The 26,468-nt window shown below is 39.2% G+C and overlaps 1 protein-coding gene across 7 annotated transcripts in view; it reads right to left on the bottom strand.

Moving 5' to 3' along the window:
* The window catches only part of UBE3A (ubiquitin protein ligase E3A), a 50,950-nt gene that overhangs the window by 24,210 nt on the left and 272 nt on the right, over nt 1-26,468 (bottom strand). The window contains exons 1-5 of one of the 7 annotated variants that reach the window (XM_021412390.1): nt 26,183-26,327; nt 18,258-18,325; nt 11,131-11,277; nt 10,412-10,531; nt 7,357-7,401 (exon numbers count right to left, since the gene is read on the bottom strand). In XM_021412390.1, the coding sequence (XP_021268065.1) occupies nt 7,357-7,401; nt 10,412-10,431 (65 nt within the window). In that variant the 5' untranslated portion in view covers nt 10,432-10,531; nt 11,131-11,277; nt 18,258-18,325; nt 26,183-26,327. Of the gene's footprint in view, nt 1-2,379; nt 2,467-2,644; nt 2,798-7,356; nt 7,402-10,411; nt 10,532-11,130; nt 11,278-18,257; nt 18,326-22,462; nt 22,482-26,182; nt 26,328-26,468 lie in introns of those variants that run through there. The other 6 variants (XM_021412387.1, XM_021412359.1, XM_021412381.1 and 3 more) reach the window with 6 other exon arrangements.

Raw genomic sequence — 26,468 nt, 5'->3', positions numbered from 1 at the left:
ATCTGAGGAAAGATTTCCAGCCTTTCCAGTTCTTGCATATTTGATCTTAGGCTTGTATGTGTGTGCACACGTACATACAGAATGGCAGTCATTTCACATCCACATCAGCATTTTAGCTTTATTCTTCCTCATCACATTTTTCTTTTATTTCTCCACTGCAGTCTACCCATAGGCCACAAGTTCTTTGGTGCAGTGGTTTTTCTGACCTGTGTAATATAACTATGAATGTTAAAAGAATTATTTCTCATCATCTTCTCTAAATGTTTGCATACATTTTCACCTAGAGCAGCCAGAGTTTTTACTCATGTTAAAATACATCGTGAAAAGCTGGCCAATTCCCTGCAAAAAGAGGGCTTACATTTTCAAGCTAGGTAAGTTGCTAAGGAAGCACGTACACCTTTCTAGCTCATGTAGTATTTGAACTATTTCAGTGTATAAACACTGATTACTTTAACAGTATTTTATTACATCAAACATTATGCTTTAATCAGATCATGTATGAAATATTAAGGCACAGCACTAAGATTAGAGTTGTCTCTAACAGTTGACATCTAAGGAACTCTTTTCTTTCCATATCCATCATGATGGAAAACAAAAAGCACAGAAATGGCATTAATGAAAACTAAAAAAAGCTACTGTAGAACTATTATGTATCTTCTCATGTTGATTCTTGATTTTTATGTAAAAAGAAAGACCACAAGAGAACCCTTTAAGTTCCTACACAGGAGTCTAGCAAAGAGTAACTACTCCCTTATAAATTGAATGGCTAGGTTACTGTAAATTAGCACACAGACATAGCATAGCTAAGACTGCAGTGACTAACTTACACACATGCTTTTAAAGACTCACACTGTTGTTGCCTATCTGATTTCAAAACTACATTTGTGTGTGCACAGTTGCACACATTTTAGAGATTGCCTTGGAGATAACTTCCCACACAGTAGGCCTTGTACAACCTTCTTAAGCAAGACACTGCTTTGGTGAGGGCAAGAGGAGTCTACTGTAATACACATATATAAACTTCTTCCTTCCCCAAAGCCCAATAATACCACAAGCACATTCTCCATTTTAAAAATTAACATTCACTGACTTACTTTTGTAGTACTTAAAAAAATAAAAGAATCCCTGTAGGCTTTTAAATTGTTCTTTAACTAATAAAAAGCCAGATAAGTACTTTGCATTTGTAACTGAAACGCTGCCAAATCCGCGGGGTAGCACTAGAAACTTGTACTACCGAGCCTCTGCCTTCCTAGAGACGTCAGTAAAATAACATTTTGAATCACAGAATAATTTAGATTGGGAAAGGCCTTCAATATCAAGCCCGGCCACCAACCTGGCATACCAACTACTATCACTAAAACATGTCCATAAGCCACATCAACATGTCTCATGAATACCTCCAGGGATGGGGACTCCACTACTTCCTAGGGCAGCCAGTTTCAATGCTCGACCACTCTCTTGGGGAAGAATTTTTTTTCCTGATATCTGGTCTAAACTTCCCCTGGTACAACCTGAGGAAGTTTCCTCGCATCCTATCACTCATCCCTGAGAAAAGAGATTGACACACCCTCCTCCTCCTCGCTGCAGCCTCCTGTTTAGGCAGTTGTAAAGAGTGATAAGGTCTCCCCTCAGCCTCTTCTCCACACTGAACAGCCCCAGTTCCCTCAGAGATTCCTCACAGGTCTCACTTTCTAGTTCCTTCTGCTGGATGTCTATAAGACATACAAAACAAGGAACTGAATGTGCTGGTTCAAAAGTTTCAACACAACATATCTAATCTGCATTTCTTAAATACCTTAAACTAAACACAGAGAAATGCTACATAAAGCAAACACTTTTGCAACAGATAAAATGAGAAGTTTGAATACTTAAAGAATTTTAGGAAAATCTGAAGGACTTCAAGTTCATGTGTAAAGCAAAGAATTTTAATCCAAGCTTTAAAACTTGTCTGATGTTAGAAATATCTGTGTAAAAAACATCACTTCAGCTTTAAGTATGAGGGTTTCATACTTCTCTGGAAATATTAGCATGGCATGACGTTTCTGAAACGACTTCTGCCTAGGACTACAGAAGTCTTATATTGCTCTAGGATGTCCAATATTAATAAATGAAAACTTATAACGGCTTGTTTTAACAAAACCATTAAGAATTCAGAAGTGTCAAAATATTCATACGCTGCTTTCTTTCTACTAGTAGTGTGTGCAGAAACCAGAGGAAAACGGATGTTTGTTCTCTAGACAGGAAAACACAGGAAACTTTTTATTCTTTTTTTTTTTTTAGTACAAATAGCAAAACAACTTTCAGTATATGCCCAAGCTGACAGAAAAAGAGAGACTTAATAGGTTGAGTAATTACACTACACTTCGGAAATAAGATCACCTTCAGATCCAAAGCAGTCAAAAACATCTCACATACTGAAGTGTAGTTATGGACAGCCATCTTTGTGAATTTGAATGCTGTTTTTTGAGAGTGTCCTTTAAATGTTGCCCATTTTTTTCCTTCTTCTGGTTAATAAGCGTAATAATGGCAACGCTTGAAGAGAAAAAGTGCTGCCCACATAGTGTGCCTGCACATCAAAATGCCGAAAGCTCCACCCAGAGCCGGAACTGAGCACCACCCCTTGGTTCCAGTGATGCTATAATACCTTCTGCCCACTTCAGCCAAAGGCATTCCAGCTAACGTATGCCTGCAAACACACACACGGAGCTCACGTTTCCAAACCCTGATCCTTTCAGCATGATGTCCCTCAGGCAGTGAACCCCAATAGCTGGGTGCAGACTGTGACTCTCTGAGCGGGGGGCACCCACATCACCACATATTCTGGAACTGATGTGTCTCCAGGAATTGTGTACTGAAGAGTCATAGCACTCCCTCAAGAAAGATGAACCTGAGAACAGAAGTCTCCTGGATATATGGAGCAATGCAGAGACAACTAGAGAGATGGCGTCAAGAATGTGGTCAGCACATATCTCTTAATCTTATCTCACAAATTATGTTATTGCAGTCTTATTTGAAAAGCATTCTTCATTACTGCCATTTCTTCTGCTGATTATTAACTCTAGGCTCCAGAAACATAACGTTATTCCACAGACTAACCAGTTTCATATCCCGGTTCCTATCATTCCAACATTCAGTTAGTTAATAAATTTAGAGATGAATAAGGGGTTAAATGCATCCTGGCTTTTCAACTCAAGCAATATCAGGAAAAATACCTGATTTTTTTTTTCTGCCAAACATTTCAGACTTGAAGGCATTAAGTAACTGTTTTGCAAAATCAATTATTAGACAATTATTGTAAGCAATCAAAATAAGTAAATGAGACTAACTACAGACATGTGATACTTTACTGTGATTTAAATGCTACTCTTGGGTTTACAGAATTAACACCTTGTCAAAAGATTGAGAAATATGACCTTAATAAAAAAAGTCCATAAATGTACTTAACTACAAAGAATATGTAGATTGTATTATGGCTGGAAGAAACTTAAGTTTAGGATTAAATATAAGCTTACAGTGCCTTACTCTCATTGAACAAATTTGTTATGGAAGGCAAGAGAAAAAAGTATAGACGCGTTATCAGGTGTTACACGAGATTAGTTTTTATGAGTTTAACTGCACAAAACACTTCAGCAGCTCTCCACATTTTAAGTTATTAAGTAAGGACTCCTAAATACTAATACTCTGTACTAGCTGTGAGGCCAAGAAAAGATCAACTTTGTCTTTAATGGAAAGAATTGAGACAATAGACATACTTGCAGGAGCCCTTCAGTCTGTCTCACGTTCAGGAGAAAACAAACAGTATTTTATCAAATATTAAGCAAAATACATATTATTTACTATATTTTGTGTTGTTTTCCCTCTGTTAAAAGCATCCTGACATTCAAGCAAATATAGTTAAACAGATTAAACTCCACGTTGTACTGTACTGAAAAAGCCTAAATGTGAAAGGTATGACATTTAAACAGTATTTCACAGCCCTACCAATTGCACCTCACTAACAATAAAACATATAGAGTGTTTACTGAGATGCTGACTCTAATCACCTCCTTCTGAGCCACTGCTGTATTATAGTAGCAAACTTGATCAATAAGAAACTATTTTAGAAAAAATATTGATATAAGAAGATTGACCACTGCAACACGTATCTAACCTACAGAGAAGGGACCCAACTGCTTGTCAACACATACTCTCCTTGTACAACTCCAAAGAAAGAGGCTAAGTAGTGTAAAGGGAACATTACACAATCCTGTTTTCAAGTTACAAAGTTTCTGGAGTTTTTATTAAGTTTGGTTTCCATGGCAGAATTCTTTTACTGAGTTCATTCTATCTGACACTGTCCTAAAACAGTGACCATGGTCACGCAGAAACTGACTGCAGATAACATGGGATCGAAGACCTAAACACTTTAGCTCTCATTTTAAGAATAGTCTACCATCTACGGATTAGAAAGCTTCAGCTTATGCAAATCCAGCTCTGTTCTCAGCTATGAGGAAAACAATTTAAGGCATTCTACGTCTAAAAGGCTCTAGGGTAGCACTAGGTATGATGAAACACTAATACAGTCACAGTTTATATTTGCAGAGGCTATTAATCATTTTTCTGGCATATTTTGGGAAGCTGCAGCAGAATTTTCCTTCCGCCATTCTTTCGGGGAAACAAACCAGCTACAAAACGTACTCCAATTTGAGATGACTATGCATCAAATTTAACTGACAACATTTTAAAGGAGGTAGTGATATCTGACGGCTTCAAAACCAAATAGACATTTCAAAGCTTAAAGCAGTCCATCCACAAGACCAGAAAGCTGTATTCATAGAAAACTACTATATCAGAATACCCAAGCATGATACCCTTGGGAATGATAAATGACAACATATGACATGCGGAGTGAAAATACATAAACTTAGAGTTGTCAAGTTATTCTTAAAGTAAACGGACAAATTCCAAAATTTAGTTCTATTTCAATTTTTAGAACGCTGCACTAATCAATGCCAGATCTGACTGCAGTCCTGTAGCAGGAGCAGACAACACAAGGTACTGATCTTCAGAATGCAAAAACTTGAATGAATGCTAAGGAAAAAAAAATCATAAAACAAACAAATAGACTGAGCTAACACCAAGATGTTCATCAGGCAGAGGGAGAACTTGAAAAGCCTGGGATAAGTAAGACTCTTATTCATGGAAGAATTTGCTGCATCAGACTGAAAGACTCAGATTTTCTTTTCATTAACACATGTGAAAGGCGTGACTATGCTCTTGGTATGGAGCCTTGCAATGCAAAACACAAACAAATAAAGCAATTATATCAGCCAAACAGCAAAACAACTTGTCATTGTGCAAATAAAACACTTGCATAAATCCCTGCACTTACTAACAAATTACAGGCATATAAATAACATGGTTACTATTTTAGCTACACTGCAGGCCTGCAGGTCAAACTGTTACTCAGCATGCCATTCCACCTTATGCTAAGAGCAACTATGCAGTGGGATTGCAGAAATTCTCTGTAAGTGGTGACATATACATCACATCGTGATACAATTTTAAAAATTTGCAGGTGTACTATGTATTGAGGCTGTATAGCTACCACTCAAATACATAGATCCCTATAACTTGACTGGCTAGTGTATATTTTAGACAGACAGGTGAAACCTATGTAGTCAGAGCAAGTCTGATCATCATTTTGCACAAAAAAAAAATCAGCTTTTACAGAAAAGCTGCAGATGTTAATTTTTCAGGTTCAGTTTTAAGGAGGAAAACACACACATTGTCAAACTGCTAGAAGGGAAATACAGTCGTACTGGCTTTTTCTTCTGATTTATCCCTCGTCTTTATACATTCTTCATTTCACACCTGTCAGGATCCTCATTACCTTACCTATCTGTCTTCGCAACTGGTAAAAGACAGCAGTCCAAATGATAATATCCAGGGAAGACTACAGCCACACAACTGTTTAGGCCACGAAAACAGAGAAACATAACCCAACTTGCACTAAAATAGGCTGCTACATCAGCAGAAGACATTATGGCAGAGTCTTCGCCCTGCAACCTCTGACTGACATCTATCCATGTTGTAGTTATCAGTTACCTCAAAAAAACCCAGGATCTCTGCAACGTGTACTCCTATGCAAGTAGCTGGGCAGCACTTGTGGTATGGATTTGCATGAGAGAGGGCAAGCAAACTTGCCATCCCAGGAAAAATACTCTTCTTTGTACAAGAACAGAATTTCCTCCGCTCCAGTGAATTTCTAAAAATGCATGGGGAAGTTCTTTGTTTCTTCTTCATCCATTAGGTAATGCAGTGCAATGCGAAGTAGCCTGCCTCAGCTTTCCCCCTCCCTAGGTTGGGAAGCTACAGCAATTCACAATACGTCCATAATCTGCAAGATACCCAGCCCATGATGTGTAAAATGCCAGACCACTTTGGGGGAGGCTGGGGAGGAGACAGTTGATTTATGGCCACGGAAGATGTTTGTGACAGAAGAGAAATTAACCCAAATCTTTTGAAGCCTAGGACAGTACGCTAACAAATGGGCTACACTCCCTCCATTATTTCAGAAGCTCTGTTCTAAGCCAGAAGAGCAATGTTTGTGGTTTCCCTATTTGAATTTTAGCACAGGACGGTTTGAATAGCTCTAAAAGAATCTTTGTTTGCTAACACACAGAAGAATGAAGCCTCAAGTAACTTTTATCTTTTTTAAAAATGGTCCTCTCATTCCCACCACCTTTTTTTAATTTGGAATTGAAATGAACATTTCAGCCTAATACAATCTTGCTTCTAGTTAATCTTGGCTTCTGGGCTAATGAAGACAGACCAAAACAAGGTTCTAAACTGCTAGCAAGATGCTAGATAAATAGTGTTTAGTGAAAGGAAGTTAGTTTGCTATTTTTAAGAGCACCTAGCGTATGAATTTGCCAAATCAAATCAAACTAGTTGTTTTTTTTTCCTTATTTTAGCAATCAATCTGCCCCAATAGATACCAGCAGACACCATGCCTTCGTACAGAGCTGCCTTCAATCCCACACACGATATTAGTGAATAGCAAGTAGAAATTACACTCTACTGACACATCTGAATATAGGCCTGCAGATTTTTGACACTTATGCTACCATCTACTGGTTCATGTTAAAATAAACTCTTGAGTTTTTCCTTCAACCCATTCATCTTAAAAAAAAAAAGTCACAGTATTTACAAAGACTAATTATTTTTCCATAGTACAATATTGGTTTGAAATTTTGTAACATGATTCCATAGTTCTACTCAGCTTCTGTCTTAGGTACAAAAGTAACTCCTATGTTCAAATACTCAAAACATTTTTAAACAAGATATACTGAACTCATCCACTCACGTACTTACATTCGGCTAGTTTCAATGTTTTCAGAGTGAGGTTCTCCTGGTGATCTGCAAATACAGACAAAGTCTTAAGTACTGTTTGTTATTTTAAGTCATTACCATATGAAGAGTTACGAGAACTGCAAAGTGATTAATAAGAGAAATTATATAATTCAGAAGCATCAGCTTTTCTGCACTTGCACATTTAACTTGTTTGACCAAACTCTAGAAAATTTAACATAAATCTGAGAATGCAATCATGCCAAAGGACAGCATTTTTTTCCCCACAGCTTATGCAGCAGCAATCATTGGAGGAGACTTGTGTTGGCAGTACTTCCTTACTCAGGTTGCATGATGCAGCAGTTCTGGGCTAATTCTCCATAACTATTTCTGTAACCAAAAGGTATATTCAAAGTTTATCAGTGATCAACAACTGGACCTTAAGACGCAGCAGCCTGGAAGCAGGTTTCAACATTCTCTAAACAAATTTCTTGTCTCTCATTACTCAGATTTATGCATGTAACTTCACAGAAGAGTTACAGGCAGTTTCCTATTTCTTCATTCCAATCAACAGGTCAGCCAGTAATACTGAGAATCAGATGCTATTGTCTGGCATCTGTACCTATCCCTTTAAATTAACATAGAGTTATTTAAGGGGTATAGTTCCATATTCACTTAAGACAGCTAAATTGCCTGACTCCTTCTTGTTCCCATCTTCTTCTTTAACTTCTCGAATCAGTGCTAGCAAAATTCATATTTAAGACATTATTTTTTTCCTTCTGGGCTTCCCCCAGACCAGTGAGACTTCTGAGCCAGAAGGCAAGGCAATACAAATGCAGTTTTGCCTTCAACCACCTTAAGCTGCTTTGAAACAGTCTTGTGAACTGTACCCAACTTTTCACTGTGGTAGATTTTGGTACTGTTGACTGGAACTGTTGAACTGGATATATTGCGTAGGAGTAGAAATACAGCACAGCCATTACAGCTTACATGAACAAAAATGCCTTTCATGACAGAGCTTTCTCAAAACAGAAACGAGCTAATATCTGTAAAAAGAACTCATTTTGTAGGTTTCAACCAAGCTTGCTAGGGAACTTCGGTTAGCACAGCTAATGTTATCAGTATTCTCTACTAAAACCTTAGCTCCTTTACTGATACACTAGATCTTACCTACTTTCTAGAATTTACCAAATTGTACTATATTAACAGATGCAGTGCCTAGAAAGCATTTCTGGCACACAATTTTAAATTCCTAAGCTAACTGGATACTATGCAGTGACAGATGATGCAGAACACAGGAAGTTATTTGTTTATATTTCACTAAGTTACAAAATTAAACTGACACAAGGGATAGGACTCTGAACTTACTATCCAACTAAGTTTACGCTCATGCTTAGAATGCATGATGTCCAGCTTAAAAAAAAGTTAGAGAAACAACCCAGTCTCAAAATTTGATCTTTTTATTCCCTCCAAATGATCTTTACCTTACTTATTCAAACTCAGGACTGACAAGAGAGTTGTTGTAGAAAAATGATGCTCAACAGCAAAACAAATGAAAGTTTAATTTCTCCTTTGACTCTCCAAACCAAGTCCGCAGATACTTAACAGAGAAGGGCAAACCTCTTCCTAATTATTCACCTAAACATACAAGTGCTTGAAGACATCCAAGGATTTGAGGAGTGAAGGAGAGAAGTGTCTACATTCATTCTGGCTAGCTCCTCTATTAACATGCATGACTTCAGAAACTGAGAGCACAGAGCCAATTTGGAAGTTTGAGGCAGTTGTTTTCTCTGTTTTACTCATATGCAACGTAAGTCAAAGAAGCTAAGGATAATAGCAATGCTTTAAGTTTCTAAGAAAATAGTGGTGTAATAGAAGTCAAGAGTATTAGTCACTTTGATCCTTTAAAAACACAACAATATGAAAAATTACAGAAAAGAACAGCAGATTAGCATCTAAACCTAATATTGTAAAGAAAAAACTAGCTGGTAGTCTGCAGTGCAGACACGTAAACAATACTATCAGTATATCCAATGTCTTTTCCTACCCTTATAGTTTATGTATAATATATGAGAAGACAAAGTTCCAGGAAAGTTCAGGGGAAAAAAGACTGGCTGAGTTTTAAGAAGTTTGGTCCTCTGAGGTAAATAGTTCAAAAAGAGAAGGGTTCAAATTCCTCCAGATTATCTTCTGCTGTAACACGAGCAGATCTACCATAAAAGTGACTTGCAGAAATTTTAATCCACTCAATAAATGGATTTTAACAGGTTTCAAATGACAATGTAAGCAACAAATACGATGAGCTTTCAATACTCATTAAAACAATATGAAAAACCGATCTAATTACAGCAATTATACTTATTTGTTGAGAAGCTGTTTACTCTATAGTAACTATTTACAAACAGGAAACCTTGTTATTCTTCTGGGCAGGCAATAATACTGAAAACAACTATCTAGCATGACAAATCTGAAACAAGTTCTGTTCAAAGAAAAATCTCAGAGCAAATGCTCTTACAAGTTTCAGCTTTGAATAAGATCATAGAAACTGATCAAGACAGCAACTAATCTGAATACTGCAGTATGAGCTAGCAAATTCAGGTGGTGGCTCACTTCCAACAACACAGGGAGCAACTTCTCCATTCTGCAAGCCCCTCCTTTTACCTCCACTGTAACTCCCTAGGAGAGAAAAGTAAATGTATGCAAGTCTACAGATTTTATCATCAATCATCCTGGACAAACACTTACAATTAATCGAGCAAACTGTTTAAGTAAGTACATTAAACAATTTACACAGAATTTAGTATCATAGTAAAGTCAGAGATATTTAAGTGATGGTTTTGCTCTTAAGAGGAGCACAGCAGAGCACCACAGTGCTTGCAAAGCAGGGACAAGCTAAGTGAGCTTTGAAATCACTCTAAGCAAAAGTGTAAGTCAATTTTGCCATCTGACTTATCTTAAATAAACAATATACCTTAGTACTGTTTGTAGAATTAACTTCAAGTCACACAAATTGAAGTCTTAAAATAAATATTATTTTAACAATTACCTTGAGAAACAACACAATACGTTTTGATCTTACCTTTTACAAGCTGTGGCCATTCGGTGACATCAGGGTGATCACAATTTTGAGTCACTGATTAAAAACTGAGTTGTCACACCAGTCCTGTGTCACGTTGGGCTAAGCATAAGCTTAACAACTCTAAATGAGTAAAAATAATTTAGTTAAAAGTCCTTACAAACTATTTTCAGCCAGCCCACCGAACAAAAACACAGATGCTAAGAATTAGTTTGTCTGCAAAATAAAGACTTACTCCATAAAATCTTGTTCAAGTCTGTTAGATAACATTACGTGACCGCCTGAATACTTCATTAGAGTACTCACAACTGGCGAAACTGAAAAATTCACCAACTTATTTTTAGTCTCCCTAAAAAAAAAAGCAAAAAACAACAAAAACATCCCACATCTCTTGAACCAGTGGAAAGCACCTGATGTCAAGACTAACAGCAGTTAAAGATATAAACATTAATCATAGGTTCTAACTACAATAACATTTGATAAATTGTTGCCCTTCTACAACTGACTTAATACTAGCTCTTTACGGAGGGAGATTCAGTGTTCGAAAGGGAAGAACAAGTAACTTATGCTCTGCTGTATGCCTTTCCCTAAAATGAAACTAGCTAAAGCTAAGTTTTAAAGGAACAAATTTTGCCACTGGTGGCCAATCTTTTGTGTTATTTGCTCCATTTACGTTGCATGGACTCTCTTCTCTCCTCTACATTTTGAAAAGCGTATTTTACCTGTCAATTCTTTCCTGTGATCTGGCTCCACTGGTTTAAATTGAAGGCTTGGTCCTTTACTTTGTCACTCAGGTGGCAGCCAATGATCACTCAGCAATACTCGGGCCCAGAGCGCTCTGAGACCACCCCATCTCATTACTTCCATGGCTGAAAAGGAACCAATTAGTCTCTTACCTATTACTATCATCTACTCTACAGTTAACTGATAAAATATTTCCAAACATAGGCCTCAACACTCAGTACCACCCCATTCTCTCTCCCACCCAAGTGCTTGCACTCAACAGATTGCAAAGAGGCCTCTGATGGAGTCAGATCAAACAGCATGACTTACTTTCTGCAGACAAGAAGTTTTGAATTACATTGAAACATTATTACTGTATCTACTAAACAAAGGTATTTTTTTCCTAAGAGCCAATAGCAATACAGATCACTGTACAGCCTCTGAAAAAAGTTTTATTTCTGTGGCTCTAACAAGTGAATATCCCAGCTCTCTACAACATCTGCAGTCATCGTGACCCAGTGCAAATACTGCATATCCTACAGCACATTTCAGCAAACAAAGCTTTTGTGCTTCAGTCCAACATATCACAAGTCTTTCAGTAAGGTCTTCAGTTTGACGAGCAACTAAGAACTCTCATTGCTAATTCGCATCTGTTAACTCATCTAAGACAAAATGACTGAACAGGTCCTACAATTTTCTAAAGTTCGTCTGAAAAGCTGCAGACTTCTGGTTTTCTGTTACAATTTGCAACTCTGCTACAGACTGCATCTCTAAAATGGAGTGAAATTTATACTAGTTTTGAAATAATGCTTTTTAATCAGGTGCATTTCTTGACAAAAGAAGTGTCATTTTAATTATGAAGTCAGTAATACTAGAGACTTCGCAACTGCAGCTGATTTAAGTGAAAAAGAAGCAAGCACTTGAAAACCTCCAAAACAAAACAGAGGTTCTCTAGTAAAACATAGGTATGAGTGTAAATTGTCAAAGCTAGAGTCAATAACTGAGTCAATGCTAGGAGCACAGTGCAATGGCAAAAAGTCAACAGGAATGGTTACTTCTCCATCAAAATCAAATGACAGACCAGGTAAAGATTTTCAAATTAACAGCTGTGGACCATCAACTGCACACAAAAGCTAGTAGCAAAAAAATGAAGGAAGCGATACAAAACTAAGAAGCCTTAAAAGCACTGTTTTATGGTATTATGGTTAACAATATCTGCTTTTATGCAAGCCTTAGCTTAAAAGAAACAGAAGTCTACTGTAGTGCAGTGCTTTATTCTCAAGTTAAATCTTATTTCCTGCTGCCTTCTGAAGAATTGGCGTGAAGTGGCCCTGTAAAAATGCACTTAGAAATTAAAAGCTAAGCTCTTTGCACAAGTGACTTTTAGTACAATAGAGAAAGAGGACAGTGGTGTAGTCTCAAATGCCTCATCTGTTAGAAAGAAACCTGCATTTTGTCTGGTTGCTCTAAGTACCTTGTACCTAAGTTGCATTCTATGACAGTGGAAGCACATAAGAATACCAAGCTCACAGCAGCGCTAGTAAAATCGAGTTTTTCCGAGGGTGTTTTGTGTTCATGACCTCTCCCATATGACTGTGAAGGAATACATGAAGCGCTGGTGCTGGATTCAAAACCATCAGATTTTGGACTGTTAAAGAATACACTCTGAGGTGACAGCTCCACAGTCACGGCCAAGGCAAGTCTGTGTGCAGGCCTGACAGAGATCCAGCTGCTCGACAAACTTACCACAGCACCAAATATGGAATTTACAGCCCCCACATTAAGCAACCGTGTCCAAATCAGCGTGAACCTCACTAAGTTGTTGTTAACTCATCAAAGTTTTGTAAGGAAATCTAGATCTACAAAGTAAACTTATCATGGATCAGGACACTGAATCTTGGAGCTGTTGCTCTTTTTTAATCTGTTACATGATACCTTAAGACTGAATTTACTGTACTGAGGTCTAAAAATCTCATGCCCCATTTCAACAGTATGGATGCCAGCAGCAAGAAACCTTCATGAATCACTTTCCCTCCTATCTCCTTCTCATCCCAGCTTCCCCAAGTATAGTTGCTGCCAGTCCTGTGGGACTGGATACGACCGGCCAGAAGTCTCTGGCGCAGATGAAAATTCATCTTTCTAAAACCTTACTTGCTCACCCATCTACAGAGCACTGTCTGTGGCAGCAAGAGATCAGAATGTTAAAACACGGGGTGGGTGTGAAAGAGACCGCCAAAGATGCCTCACGCAGAATACAGTGTTTGAACACAGGACATTTTGACTGCTGGAGCCAGACAAGACAGAAAAATTGGTAAAAGAGTCAAAGGATTCAACTTGATCAGGAAAGGGAAGACTACTATAATGGAAAAAAATGCACTGTGAAAAAGGAAACAGCTACAACAGGTATTCATCTGTCATAGGTATTTCTTTACAAAAATCTCTGGATGTAACTTACTTAACAGAAGGCACCATCCTAAAACGGTCCCAGAGGAAACATTTATTCTTAAAGCAGAATTACTCAAAAATGATTTCTCCAGACTTTACTGTCATGATTAACGCTGCTGACAGTTTAGTCTTTCACAAACATACAGGGCAGCTGAAGGTAACAACTGAAGTTCATGTCTGTGGAATGCATCCCAGAAACCTGAGATGGCTGCTAGAGGCTCTTTGGGACTGGGCATGTTCCAATACAGATGCATCTATATCTGCCTAGCGACTATTTGCAAGAGGTGACTGAACCAGGACTGCAGCAACCCCGTATTATAATAACCAGTACAAGTTTATACAGTACTGGGAGACAATATCTATTTCTAATAGGTGAAAAAGGTGCAGCTTCTCTGAAAAGAATACTATCAATTGAAAGGGGGGAAGGAAGGAAATAAATAATAAATCAGTGAAAGCAAGCAGTCATAAACCATCATGTTCAGATGCTTCAGAAGTGGCTAAAAAGCAACTTGGTTCCACAGCCTGATGAGATCTTCTCCAAGTATTTCCTTGAACCTTAAATTCTGGAATCACAAACATGAGCCAAGATGAGGATCCCACTTCAACAAGCAGAATCCAAAGCTACACCATGGAGAACACTGGTACATATCGATCAGCAAATAAAGCCAAAACAACTTCCAGCTACAAATCAGTGTAAATAAAAAGCTTTCACTTGCACAGATTTTTCTAAATCTACTATTTTTCCTATATTATCTGTCTTATAGGTGTCCATTTGCACATCTGGTGGCTGACACTCAGTATCTGAGGTCTAGGAAAGCCTCTGAACTAAGGAACACCTGTGACTGACAGCTAAAAGGACCAATGCCCTGAGAAGTGGCATTTTTAAGAATTTGTTTCCTTTAGAAAATAGCTTCAGTTTCCCCTCGAGTAAGCTTAAAATTCAACTTTTAAGACCCCTTCTTGAAAGACATTAATGAAAAAGGGTGTGATTTACCAGTACAGAAAAGTCCCACAAGACCTTCCTTAGTTTCCAGTGCAGGAATTTTACTTGCTTTAATTTAAAATAACCATCTCTCTCAGGAAACTACCTCTCAAGACAGCTTTTACATGTTTACTGAGGAATCTCTCTGAATCCTCCAAGAATGAATGCCCTTCTCCAAACTGATAAATTTCCAGAATGACTTTGAGTAGCATGATGAAATGGACGGTCATCATCCAAACAGTGAAAGGTGCCCTTGTAACCAACATAACATAACTTAACACTCCTTTAAAAAGGAAACTGCAACTAATAGGAAAGCTGGCCATTTATCATGATCACCAGGACTGGATGATCCACAGAGGTCCTTCCCAATCGCTACGATTCTGCGATTCTGCCTTAAGACTGACTCATCAAACGTCCTGAAAGAAACTGCAGAACATCCTCCATATTTCTAAGTTCAATCTTAACTATAACTTGCAGAAAAATAACAGGTGTGCTTAACACTTCTAGTTTCTCAGTGAGGTTGGAAACATTAATTCCTTTTGTTGCTTGCTTGCTTCTACCAACACAGAAAGTATGGTAAGACATAAGATTCCAGAACTTTTCTTCACGAAACTAACTGTAGGTTGAATGATCAACTACTTTAAAGTAAAATAAAATACACTATGAAAATCTAATTACATAGAATCTAATGGAGCTGCAAAAATAACCATTAAAAAAAAAAAAAACAGCAGCAAGGCATTTGTATGAAGTTTTTTCTGCTACCTCATAAGCCAAGCTCATTCAATTACAATAATAGCAGATAAATACAAACCAACATGGGTAGAAGACAAAAAAAAAATGGTGTTCTATCCCATAAAACATAAATCAAAAGCAACTACAACAGTCACAACTGATAAGTAAACAGACGTATGCTCCCTGTATTATACCTAAAACAGCTACCATTCACAAACAGTTCCTGGAAAGGTATTCATCTACACAAAGTACTTCAGATACGTTCACAACCTGAGCCTAATTCTCCAGTTACTCAATATTCTTCCAAAGCATTCCAGAAGTAGCAGAAAAGAGCCGTGAAGTAAGTATGAAAACAGGAGAAAGTGTCTTGTGATGAGGTAATGAAAAGAGTTAAAAGTTGATGAAGGTAACTAATGACAATACTGGAAGAAACGAAGTCCTTTTGTAAGAGAGAATAAACACATAAAAAAGATCCTCCAATTAAAAGAAAACACACGTACCAAAAATACATGACTAGAAACTAAAGGTTGAAAAACTCAGTAGAAACACAAGCACGTAGGATAGCGAGTAATAAACTATTTGGAGTGGGGATCTGAATTTGCTATTATCTTCAAATTAAGGCTGGTACTGTTCAGGATTCAACACTTTAGTGAAAACATAAATTACTGAGTTGAATAAAGGTAGAATTTGGTGCACCTAGTAAACCTCCAAATAGGAAATCAGATACAGATTTATATAAAAGCTTCATCTTATGATATCTGTATACTTGCAACACCTTGGCGTAACACAGTAATAGAAAGTGGCCTAGTGTTTGCTACCATTTTTCTTTCTAAAGCTAAAGGCTTCTCATTTTCTTTATTTGTTTATCTCGTTTTCTACAACTGCCCCCATGACTCTGGACATTAGATTTCTGCCCCCGGCACCCCCCAATACTTGTTTTTTTTTTTTGTCTAATGCTTTTGTAAGATCACAGATATACTTAATTCATCTTTGTAAAAGAGGATAGAGCTCCAATTACCTTTAGCTACTAAATTTTTCACTTAAGACTATAGCTAACCCTTCCTCCGCTCCCAGCCTCGCTCCATCTCTGAAAAACCATTTGTTCCAATCTCAGCTATGTCTGCTACTTCAAGCTCCCTCCAAAATTATGCACTTTTCACTGGAAAGGTCCTCCTACAACAGAAAGTGAAATACAATCACCTATGTAAATTTGTTTTTGTAGCTCTCCATTTACTGTGTAGGTATCAAATTATCTTCCAAACAGCTGAGTTTTACAGCTTCACTTCAGCTTAAATATTTAAAGTTTTATTCCACCTATCTTTTTTGCTCATGCTTGGTTATTTTGCTCTCCTTTTCCACCCACCCATCACATGGAGCCTCTCATATAAAGCACCTATCAGTTCACCAAGTTCTTCAGTGACACCAGCATGCTTGCTTACATATAGGTTGTATTAAAACCAAACAATCATGTGGTTCAATAGCGTAACACTCAGTTTTTCTGATGTTCTGCTACTTGCACTTTGTGGTGGATTAGAGGGGGATTCTTGTCCATCAGCTTACAAAGCACGTACCATTACAATGACTACATGCATACATACAGTAGCAAGTAGTTAAACATTCAAAAGAAAGCAGCCAGCAGAGACAACAGCAAAGAAGAAATAATAGCTTAGGTCTGAAAGAGAGCTGTCATACACACAACTGGTATCAAAACTGGAGAGTGAGAAGCAGATGGGTGGTCCCACTGGTGCTATGGGTGCAAAGTGAATGCACGCTACCTGGCCCTGGAGTACAGGACCAATCTACAGAGTTATCATAATCCAGATGCTCCTGAGAGAATGCAACTTTTTATATTTTTTATTTAAGACTTACAATTTTTTTTAATTAGCACACACAATAGTTGATTAATTCTAAACTGAAACTTTATTTTTAACTCCCATGAAATAGAACTTTACAGAAAAAGAGACAGCCAACAGTCCTTCTGCAAGGCTGGGATTTCAGAACTTTTATTTTATTATTTTTTTAACACTAGGTATCTTCAAAAGAAGAATCTAGACATAAATATACAGGTATAAAACTTGTATCAGCAGTTACTAAATTCTTCCCGATATTTAAACTGTTTAAAGAAAGTACCTGCATAGCTTAGATGTAGTTGTTGAAGTAACCCCATATGATTTTATATGCATTAACAGATATTTGATAATCGAGAAAAATCGGAATGAGTATTTTTTCTGAATGCAGCGATTCAGAAAGTTAAAAAGAAATCACTATGTATCAAGAACACAACAGAACTTGAGCCACTACAGAGTGGCACCGATTTTCTGTAATACCATGCATCCTCACTGGACTACCCCAGCATAAAATTAGAAAATGGGAACTACAAGTTAAAGTTTGATTTTGTTATTATGCACATACACAATTTTAAGCTGGCTGGATATTTAAGAGCCTAGACAAAGAGAGATACCACGTGTCACAGGCTAATGTTAGTGAATGTTACATTTCGGAGTTTCCAAACATCTCAATTGGTAAATTTTGCTTACACTGATGTTTGATTAACTTTTCTAGCAGTTCTGAGCCTGTTTTGCTAGTTATACTTAAAAAGTGTACAAGTTTGACTATAAACATGTACAGAAGCATGGAAAAAAGCCTTCAGGAACAGCATCAGGTCTTCTCCAACCCACAGAGAAACACACGGATCATAGTAGCATAATGCTGAGCTTGCATAACAAATTAAAAGGGAATTCATCAATGTTGCATCATCAGTGTTTATTTTCTCCAAGAACATCAAGTAACTCAGCTATCCAAAGAAACTAAGCCTAAAAGTAACAGACATTAAAGTTGAAAAAATATGGGAAAAATGAATGTGCGTGTTTTCCTGAATTTATTTTCAGCTTCTTTAAATCGGTGAAGTATATTTATAATTATTAGTCATAAAACATACACATAATAGAAGTGAAAACATAAACATACCATATCTTTCCAGAGCTGCAAAAACTTGTTCTTCGCAATTCTAAAATGGACTTCTACAGTTCCTGTACCTATAATGCAAAACATTATATTTCAGTTTTTGCACTACATGCCATATCGTCACAAAACTCACTGTTGCTTCAAAGCGATATAAATGCGAACAGTCGTTCAATTAGCCACAAGTTTACAATGAAATGAAACACAGGACTTTCAATACCAGCCACAGCAGAAAATACTTTGTATGTCAGGCAAACTGCAAAAGCCGAACGTCCATACACAGTGTTCCCCATTCTTTCCTCTCTAGTGATGCAATACAGTTTTATAATTCCGTTCATCCAGTTTATTATAAATATCCATTTCCTTCTTGCAGAAGATTCTGGCAAGGTTTCTCTCCCGCTCCACCCTACCCCACCCCCATCCATTTTTTTTTCCTCTTAAAAAAACAGTATATTTTTTGTTATTAAAGACATCAGTATTTATAATAACAAAAAAAAATGCTTTCAGAAGTCACAAACAGAACCACACCTTGGTCGTGGCTGCACAGAACTGCTCAAGTTTGGTAAGCATTTCTATAAAAAGTTCATTTTTAGAAAAGCCATAATAAACAAGGGACTCATGCCTAAACATACCCCGAACATTTTTAACGAGCAACTAACAAGCACAGTACAACCAATGTAAGGGGTGTAAGTTACATAGAAATCGTCACATATTTAAAGAAACCTAATATTTACTTTTTGGAAACTTACTTTTTGGTGCAAAGTATGTTTTCAGTATCATGAAGATTTATACTTAATTTGTTGGTTCTAAAGCTCTATTAAGAGCAAATAAATCCAACACAGCTGATTCAGTCTGATTTCCAACTTCGAACAGGGTTCCGATGAAGGAAGCCCTGATCCAGTTACCCTGAAGAGTACACATTCAACTTTGCCTTAATGATGTCAAACGACAGAGAACCCATCCAGGACTCAAGGCCCAGTTCTGTTCCGGGGATACCACAGGAGCAAACCTGGATAGGCACATCTGTGCCTGTTCAGTTCTACTACCAGGCTATACAAAACTTTTTTTGTTTCCAGAAGAAAAAAAAAAACAAACAACCTACACAGAGCAGTCTACCTGTTCAGTGCAGCAAAATTCCTGTTTCAATGCAAAAATATGGTAATTACGTGGACTTATATACAATCAGGATGAACAACAAGCCTACACAATTGCGTCAATAAAACTTTACTACCACTCACAAGAATAAAGTTATCCAAAGAGTGAGAGAAAGTAACATGATTTTCCTGTTGGCAGGAGCTACCACCAGCAGACATCACAAAGAATAATCCTTCATTCGCAAGGAAGCCACCAGGCAAACTCAGCTAAAAGCATTCCTACAAACACAAACAGTATTTTCACATCTCACACCACAGGACTTCCAGCTTATATCGTAATGTATGCACATTTTTTCATGTACACACACTTGCACACACAGAACAATGCTATCTATATGCAATTAACCAATCATCCTCTAAGCCACAAAGCAGCAGCTTGCAGAGCACATGGAGCGCAAGCCAAGTATAGAGTGAAGAAGTATCACAAATACATTTATCAGAGCTCTAACAACTGCTGCCCAGTGAGAGGAAACCAGAAAACAAAGGGTCGCAACAGAACCAAAGCCATGTAGTTGAGGACATTATAAGTTAAAGCAGAAGCACAACAGAGCAGAGGAGATAGATACAGAGGCACTGCTAAAGATAATGCAGCTTGCAAAAGAAGAGCAATAATTCCAACACAAAACTGGAGCACCTGGACCTCCAGCTCCCTCTGCTCAGCCTCCCACCCGTAGCTACCACTGAGGCAAGCAGCAGCTCCCCAGGAATTCAGCAGTCTGCTGAAAAACATTCACTCATGGCTACGTGAACAACAAAATGGAACATGAGATCTGCAGTGCTTGCCTAACGGGAATGGATACCATCGCACAAAATCAGATATACTTTAACATTTACCACCAATATCATTATTACTTAGCATTAAGCCACATCTGCTTAAAAAAGACGCAAGTGGACAAAAGCGTGACTAAAAGCACAGCTACTGCTATTGCTTCCACTCCACATAAAGAATTCTCAATCTGTCACATGTCCAGAGCCAAGAGTGCTGCTTTTCTATGCCCCTGATCCATACGTTTTCCATCAGAAGGCTTCAAGTTGCCCTGAATATCAACAGAGACAGTAAGCCATTGAATTAACCAAGCACTTTTGGTGTTAAGAAATAAGTTATGAAAAACACTTCATAACCCTTGTGCCTTGCCTGATGAAAGGTAGAATGAAGTCATACCTATTGGGAGCTTGACAGGTCTTTCCTACCTTTTAAAAAAACCACAAAGACCCCACACCACAAAAGCTAGCTGTCACAAGACAGGAGGTATTTTGCCTAGTATTATAGGTTTTCTCACGAAACATTAAATATGTAAGTTGAATAAGAATAATTTTCTTCCATAAGAGACATTCTTAACAAGTTATTCAAATAAAACAAGTATTCACAAATACTCTCCTTTCAATGAGATATCCAGGTCAAAAGAACCATGCAAATGGAGTATTTAATCACCATCTTACAAAAGAAAGGGCTCAACCTTTGCAACCCAGAAATACCAGTACCTCAGTGAAGAGATACACTCCCCTGGGAACGCTCATGACCACCAAACTCAAAGAGTTTACAGCTTGTGTAGACACTTAACATGTATTTCCATCATCCACAGTACACAACTTTTGCTACAGCAGTTGAGACAGGCACCTAAGTGCTGCTACAGTTGCCAGTGGACATCTGTGTACCTTGGACTTTCTAAACATAGAATAAGGTACTAAGCCCTAACACTGATCATCAAGACTTTGGACGTTAGATTTCACTATGAATCAGAAACTAAGTGTTATCTGAATATAGCTATGCAAATAAAGATGAAAGCATCCCACTGGAAATTCTGAAGTAGTGACAGACAGTATTATCTAGCTTTGTAAAAGTTTTTTATGCCTTTTAAGAAAACAAAAAATACCATACCGCAAAAATCAGCATGTTGTAAGTACTGAAGTCATCAGCTCAAAGGCATGACTAACCCAAAAGCAAAAAGAAAACAAAACCAAAAAAATTCGCCCACGAGTACGGTAGCATTTCCTGTTTGACCTGCAGCCCACTTCGGAAGTTCAAGCTCCTTTAAGAGCCACTTCACCACGCTCCAACACCCCAAGTCTGCTGAGCTGCAGCTGCTCCAGCGCGGGTCCCACAGAGCATACCAGAGCAGGAGAGCACAAGCACTGCCAGGGCCCGGCTGCCTGGACAAGCCTGGTATCTCTCAGCACCGCGCAGCTTGGCACCGCATTACAGATCTCCGTGCCTCTCAGGGAGAGTGGGAGGTCTATTTTTCATTCCCGTTGCTCACTTCACCAATTTACTTGGCATAATGATCATCAAGGACATACCAAGGAGTCCCAAAGGGGAGCCAAAGGAAGGAGAAGCAGAGTCACCTCAATGACAGAGGCACAAAGACCTGGCCTCGCCCTTACAACTCAAGCTCAGTTGAACAGCAGGAGTCTTGCCACATCGCTCCCAAAGCACCAGAAAGAAGAGGAAACTACGTGGATTCACTGTTGCCAAACCAACACACAACAAGCCCCAAACCTCAATTCTGGTTCCATAATTTTCTGCTTGTGATCCCACTGGTTACTGCAAGGTCCACCAAGACCAAAACTTCCATCAATCTGAAACAGATTCTGGAACTTACAGTTGATACACTTGATTTTTTTATTTAGTTACTTAGGCCACATCCTGTCAAATTAGGTCACACAGGTATATTAAGTATGACTTTTGATGTACTAATGAACAGAATGAAAAAAACTAGTAATTGCCATACCAAGTAGCCAACTGGTACATCAGCTCAAATGCGTACCAAAATGTCACAACTGAAATTCACCTCCAGTCCAGTCCCACTGTTGGCGTAACACACAAGGTAAACACGACTCAAAAGTACATGAACATACAGCTGTTTGGATGGATGCAAGCAGCGATGCTTTTTGATGAAGTCATTGAAAGCCATGTAACGTGAATATCCTTTTCAAACCACCAGACTGCAAAAAGGTTCAAGCCTCTGCAACACCTGCTCAAAGTCTCTCTTAAAACACGCACATACCCGTCCTAAGGAAATGCAAGTTGCTCCAAAAGAAGCAGGCCATCCCTCTTACCTAAGACAGGGGATTGAGGGTCCAAAGGGAAGCCACCCACTTAGATCCACTCAGCTGAACAACTGCAGCTTCTCCTAATTCTTCACCACCCAGCGGAACATGGGCAAAAAACACCATGCGAGGTGCTAACAGACCGAGTCCTGGTAAAGCCTGATTTCCACCCCTTCCTCCATTCAGCAGTTACTAATACAGGGAAGTAGGCTCAACCTATTAAAAGTAAAGCGTAGTTAATGCTTCCTTTAAGAGATTCATTCATAACAAGTCTATGTAAGATGAAAATGCTTTATTTATAATGTAATTTTGCAATCAATAAGTTATTTTGTCAAAAAGTTCTGCCACAACGAGGTGGAACTATTAAGAAATGGTGATTTGAAGTCCAGCTTCTTCACATGTTAATGCTGTGAGGCAGGAGTCCTGGATCTAAACATTACTTAAATTACCTTTCTTTCTTTAAATATTTCTACTACGTAAGGCTACTTTCCTGATGAATGTCTTACCAGTTCACGTAGCTACTGATGCGTTGCTTCATTACAAAATATACCCCTTTACACCCTATTTGCTGACTTTTGGCTAACCAAGTAAATACATTATGCACATTACTATTCCTATGAGCCAGCAGACTCCAAACTTTTATTCACAGCCCATACGTCGCTGCACGAGGCTGCCAGGTGTTGGCTGTATATACAGGAAGTTAGTGCAGTAAATGTTAGTTAAGGTCAAAGTATTTGAGATGACAAGAACAAAAGTCACTTCAAGCATGCAATTTTGTTCATTGCTGTCGTCTCTGGGAAACAAATATTTAAGCAATACTTACAGTGCTCTCTTGGGGGAGGGGGATTGGTCGGGCGAAGCAGGAGATTAGTACAAGTAAACAATAAATTTTAAATAATTTGGTAAAGACCCCGACAGTGAACTTCTTGCTCCTCTCATGAGATGTACAAATCAGAATTCAATTACTAACAGCCAGCCCTTGAATACTGGCTCTCTATGAAACTCGTGGCTCAAATATATGGATGCTAAAGGAAAAAAAACATTTGCCAAAATAGCCAGAAACATAAAACATACCTCTGTTTAAAAACCAGTATTGATCCATTAACTGAAGTTGAGTGAAGACCTGGCCTATCATGACCAGAAAGGAAAGCCAACACTTAACGATGAGCCTACATCCTCCAGGAATGCCCTCCCTTTGCCTCTCAATTTCATTTTAAGAATTTTTACCTTCCAGTGTATGAATAAACTGGTGGAAGGGGGAGAGGAAAAAGCCATTTCCTACTTTTAAAAAATGAATACTCTTTGGACATTCCCTAAGTAAATTGAAACTGAAAGTAGTAAAGGACAAAAAATCAACAATAACAAAACCCAAAAACCTTTCCTGCACAGCAAAAACTAAGATGATGAATATTTGAAAAAATAAAAGCATTTAATTTGTTCCATTAAGTGTTGTATCATGTATCACACTAATTACTGTTTATACAAGATGTTATATGCTTAAACATGTTCACACTTAAACATGTTTATGTTTATGACTATTAAAACTTGACTCAAAGATTTCTCCCTTCCCATCCCCCCTTATACATTTAGTTAAGTAGAACCTATGAATTCATGGGAAAACTAACAACACATCCACAAAGCACACATTTATAGTGAAACGCGCATGATTTTATACACTACAGGTACACATGTCACTTGATATTTCTGTAGCAGATTGTCTCTCACAAAAAAATCAATGAAAATGAAGTGAAGCTGTTTTATTTTCTCACGTTAGAACAGGTACAATCTGAAGGTGCTCTAACAGACTCTGACAGGCATCAAACATCCCTAGATACATTTAACGCACAGTGTTTTATCTTCCACAGATCATCATTCACATGTCTTTAAGCAGGAGCAGTAATTTAAAAAAGACTAGAATTGTTTGTTACGTGGAAAACGATCAAAAAATCACACAGTAGTTTTGAGGAGGACATGGATTAAGATCTAGGCTTTGAAACTCGCTGCTTGAAAAAAAAACTAAAGACAGACACCTCTGATTATTTGAGGTTTTGTGTTGTTGTTTTTTTTTTAAATAGATGCACACAATCATATCCCTAAAATCAAATAAAACAAAACAAGCAACAAATCAAATCATTTGTTTTGCCATCTAGCTTGATGATTTTATTTCCAAATGCTTGGGAGACACTGAATACTCCAGTGAGGAGAAACATCAAACAGCTCTGGTAAACAGAAAAAGAACTTGTTAATTCCCAAAGGAAAGACACCACATAAAATAGCAAACACAGAATGGAATGGGACATTCACAAGAAACAAAAACATCTATAAAACTGCACTACAATTATTTCAATTAAAGTTATTTTTCAGCCTGTAAACTTAAATATTTGTATGCTTTTTCTTCTATCAAAGAAGATATCTGAATTGGCAACGGTACTATTATGGAGACAGTCATAAGCACTGCAAACTGCATCTGTTTCTAAAGGCAAATGTAGGTGAGGAAAGTTATTGAAAGTTATTAGTGATGCACATTTCATATTTTCAATTCAGCCCAATCACTAAACACTGAGTTTCACAGTACTCTCAGATAGAAAAAGTCCCTCTAACTGTTTCCAAGATCAAAGTACACCGAGTACTCAGAACCACAATATACAAATACTCTGACACAGCCCAAAGCAAGGAGTTTGTGAGCAATGCAAAGCCCACTTTCCAACAGTTTTCTTTCTTCAAGAGGTACCTCACACCACGTCAGCCCCCTCCCACCCACGGGAGGTGCCTATCAGTACTGTCACACTCGCACTGCAGCTTCACCCTAGCAAGGAATTGCCAAGTGAATGCTACCTGTATGAATCTTTCAAAAACTTTAACTTTTACACCTCTCCCTTTCAAAGCACGGAAACAAAACTGTATTAGATACACTGACAATACAATCAGGCAGCTTTTGCTTCCTTGGGCAATCAGAGCTACACTCGGGTACAGTTTCACGCTGGAGAACTTTCTGACAGACGCGCAGGAGGCACAGTAAAACGAATCTGCCGAGTGGGCTCTCGCAGAAGCTCAGGTAAGCGCAGCATCCTGCTGAGGTAGTGAAGTTTCCATACAGAAGGAGCATCTCAAAAGCGATGTATGAGACAAGCTTCGTCCCAAAAACCCGATCCCAACATAAAAAGTATTTTCATTAACTGAAGAGTGGGGGAGAAAAAAAGCAGGAGGAGTCTATAGGTTACAGATTCTTGTCAGTTAAGGGGGAGTTGTGACACGGTCATTCACGAGTTACTGCTAGGGAACAAAGCATGGCCCACATCACCTCGGACACTCGATCTACAAACGGACCGCGAAGCCCCGCGATCCGCAGAGTCCCTTTAAAAGAAGGCAGCGCAGACGCCCAACACCTGAGACCCGCGTCCGGCAGCCAGCAGCGACAGCTCCCACTGGGCAGCAAGACTCAACTCCTCAGCCCGGATCGGAGGAACACGAGCGAGAGGAACGCACCACGCAGGCCCCGCACTCGCTCCACGCCCGGACCGCCCCGGCTGCCCGCGCCGAGCCGGGGAACTGAGGCAGGGGAGGGCCGGGTTCACCCAAGGTCGCCCCGAGCCCCCCCGCTACCCGCAGGGCCGGGAGCCCCGAGGCCGCGCACCCTCCCGCGGGGCTCTCGCCGGCGGGGGAGCCGCCCGCGCCGCCTCCCAGCCACCACCCCCCTCCCGGCCCCCGCGCAGCGCAGCGCCTACCGACCTGCGCGCCGCGGCCTGCTGCTCCCGCTCGCTGCCGCTGCCGCCGCCGCCGCCCGGGCTCATGCGGGGGCCGCGCCGCGCTCGGGGCCGGGCCGCAAGCGAGGTGGAGGAGGCGCCGCCGCTGCTGCCGGAGGAGCCGTCGGGGCGGAGGAGAGGGGCCCGCGGCCTGGCGGGAGGGGAAGGGAGAGGCGAGCGGCCTGGCGGGGCGGCGCGCAGAGGCGGGGGGGGCGGGCCGGGCCCGCGGGGCGCCTCCTCTCGCGGCCTCGCTCGCACTCAGCCCCGCGCCA

Source organism: Numida meleagris, chromosome 1 (assembly GCF_002078875.1).
Source record: "Numida meleagris isolate 19003 breed g44 Domestic line chromosome 1, NumMel1.0, whole genome shotgun sequence".
Lineage (NCBI taxonomy): Eukaryota > Metazoa > Chordata > Aves > Galliformes > Numididae > Numida > Numida meleagris.
Note: the sequence above shows the minus strand (reverse complement) of the source record. Positions and strands in the feature narration are given on the sequence as shown.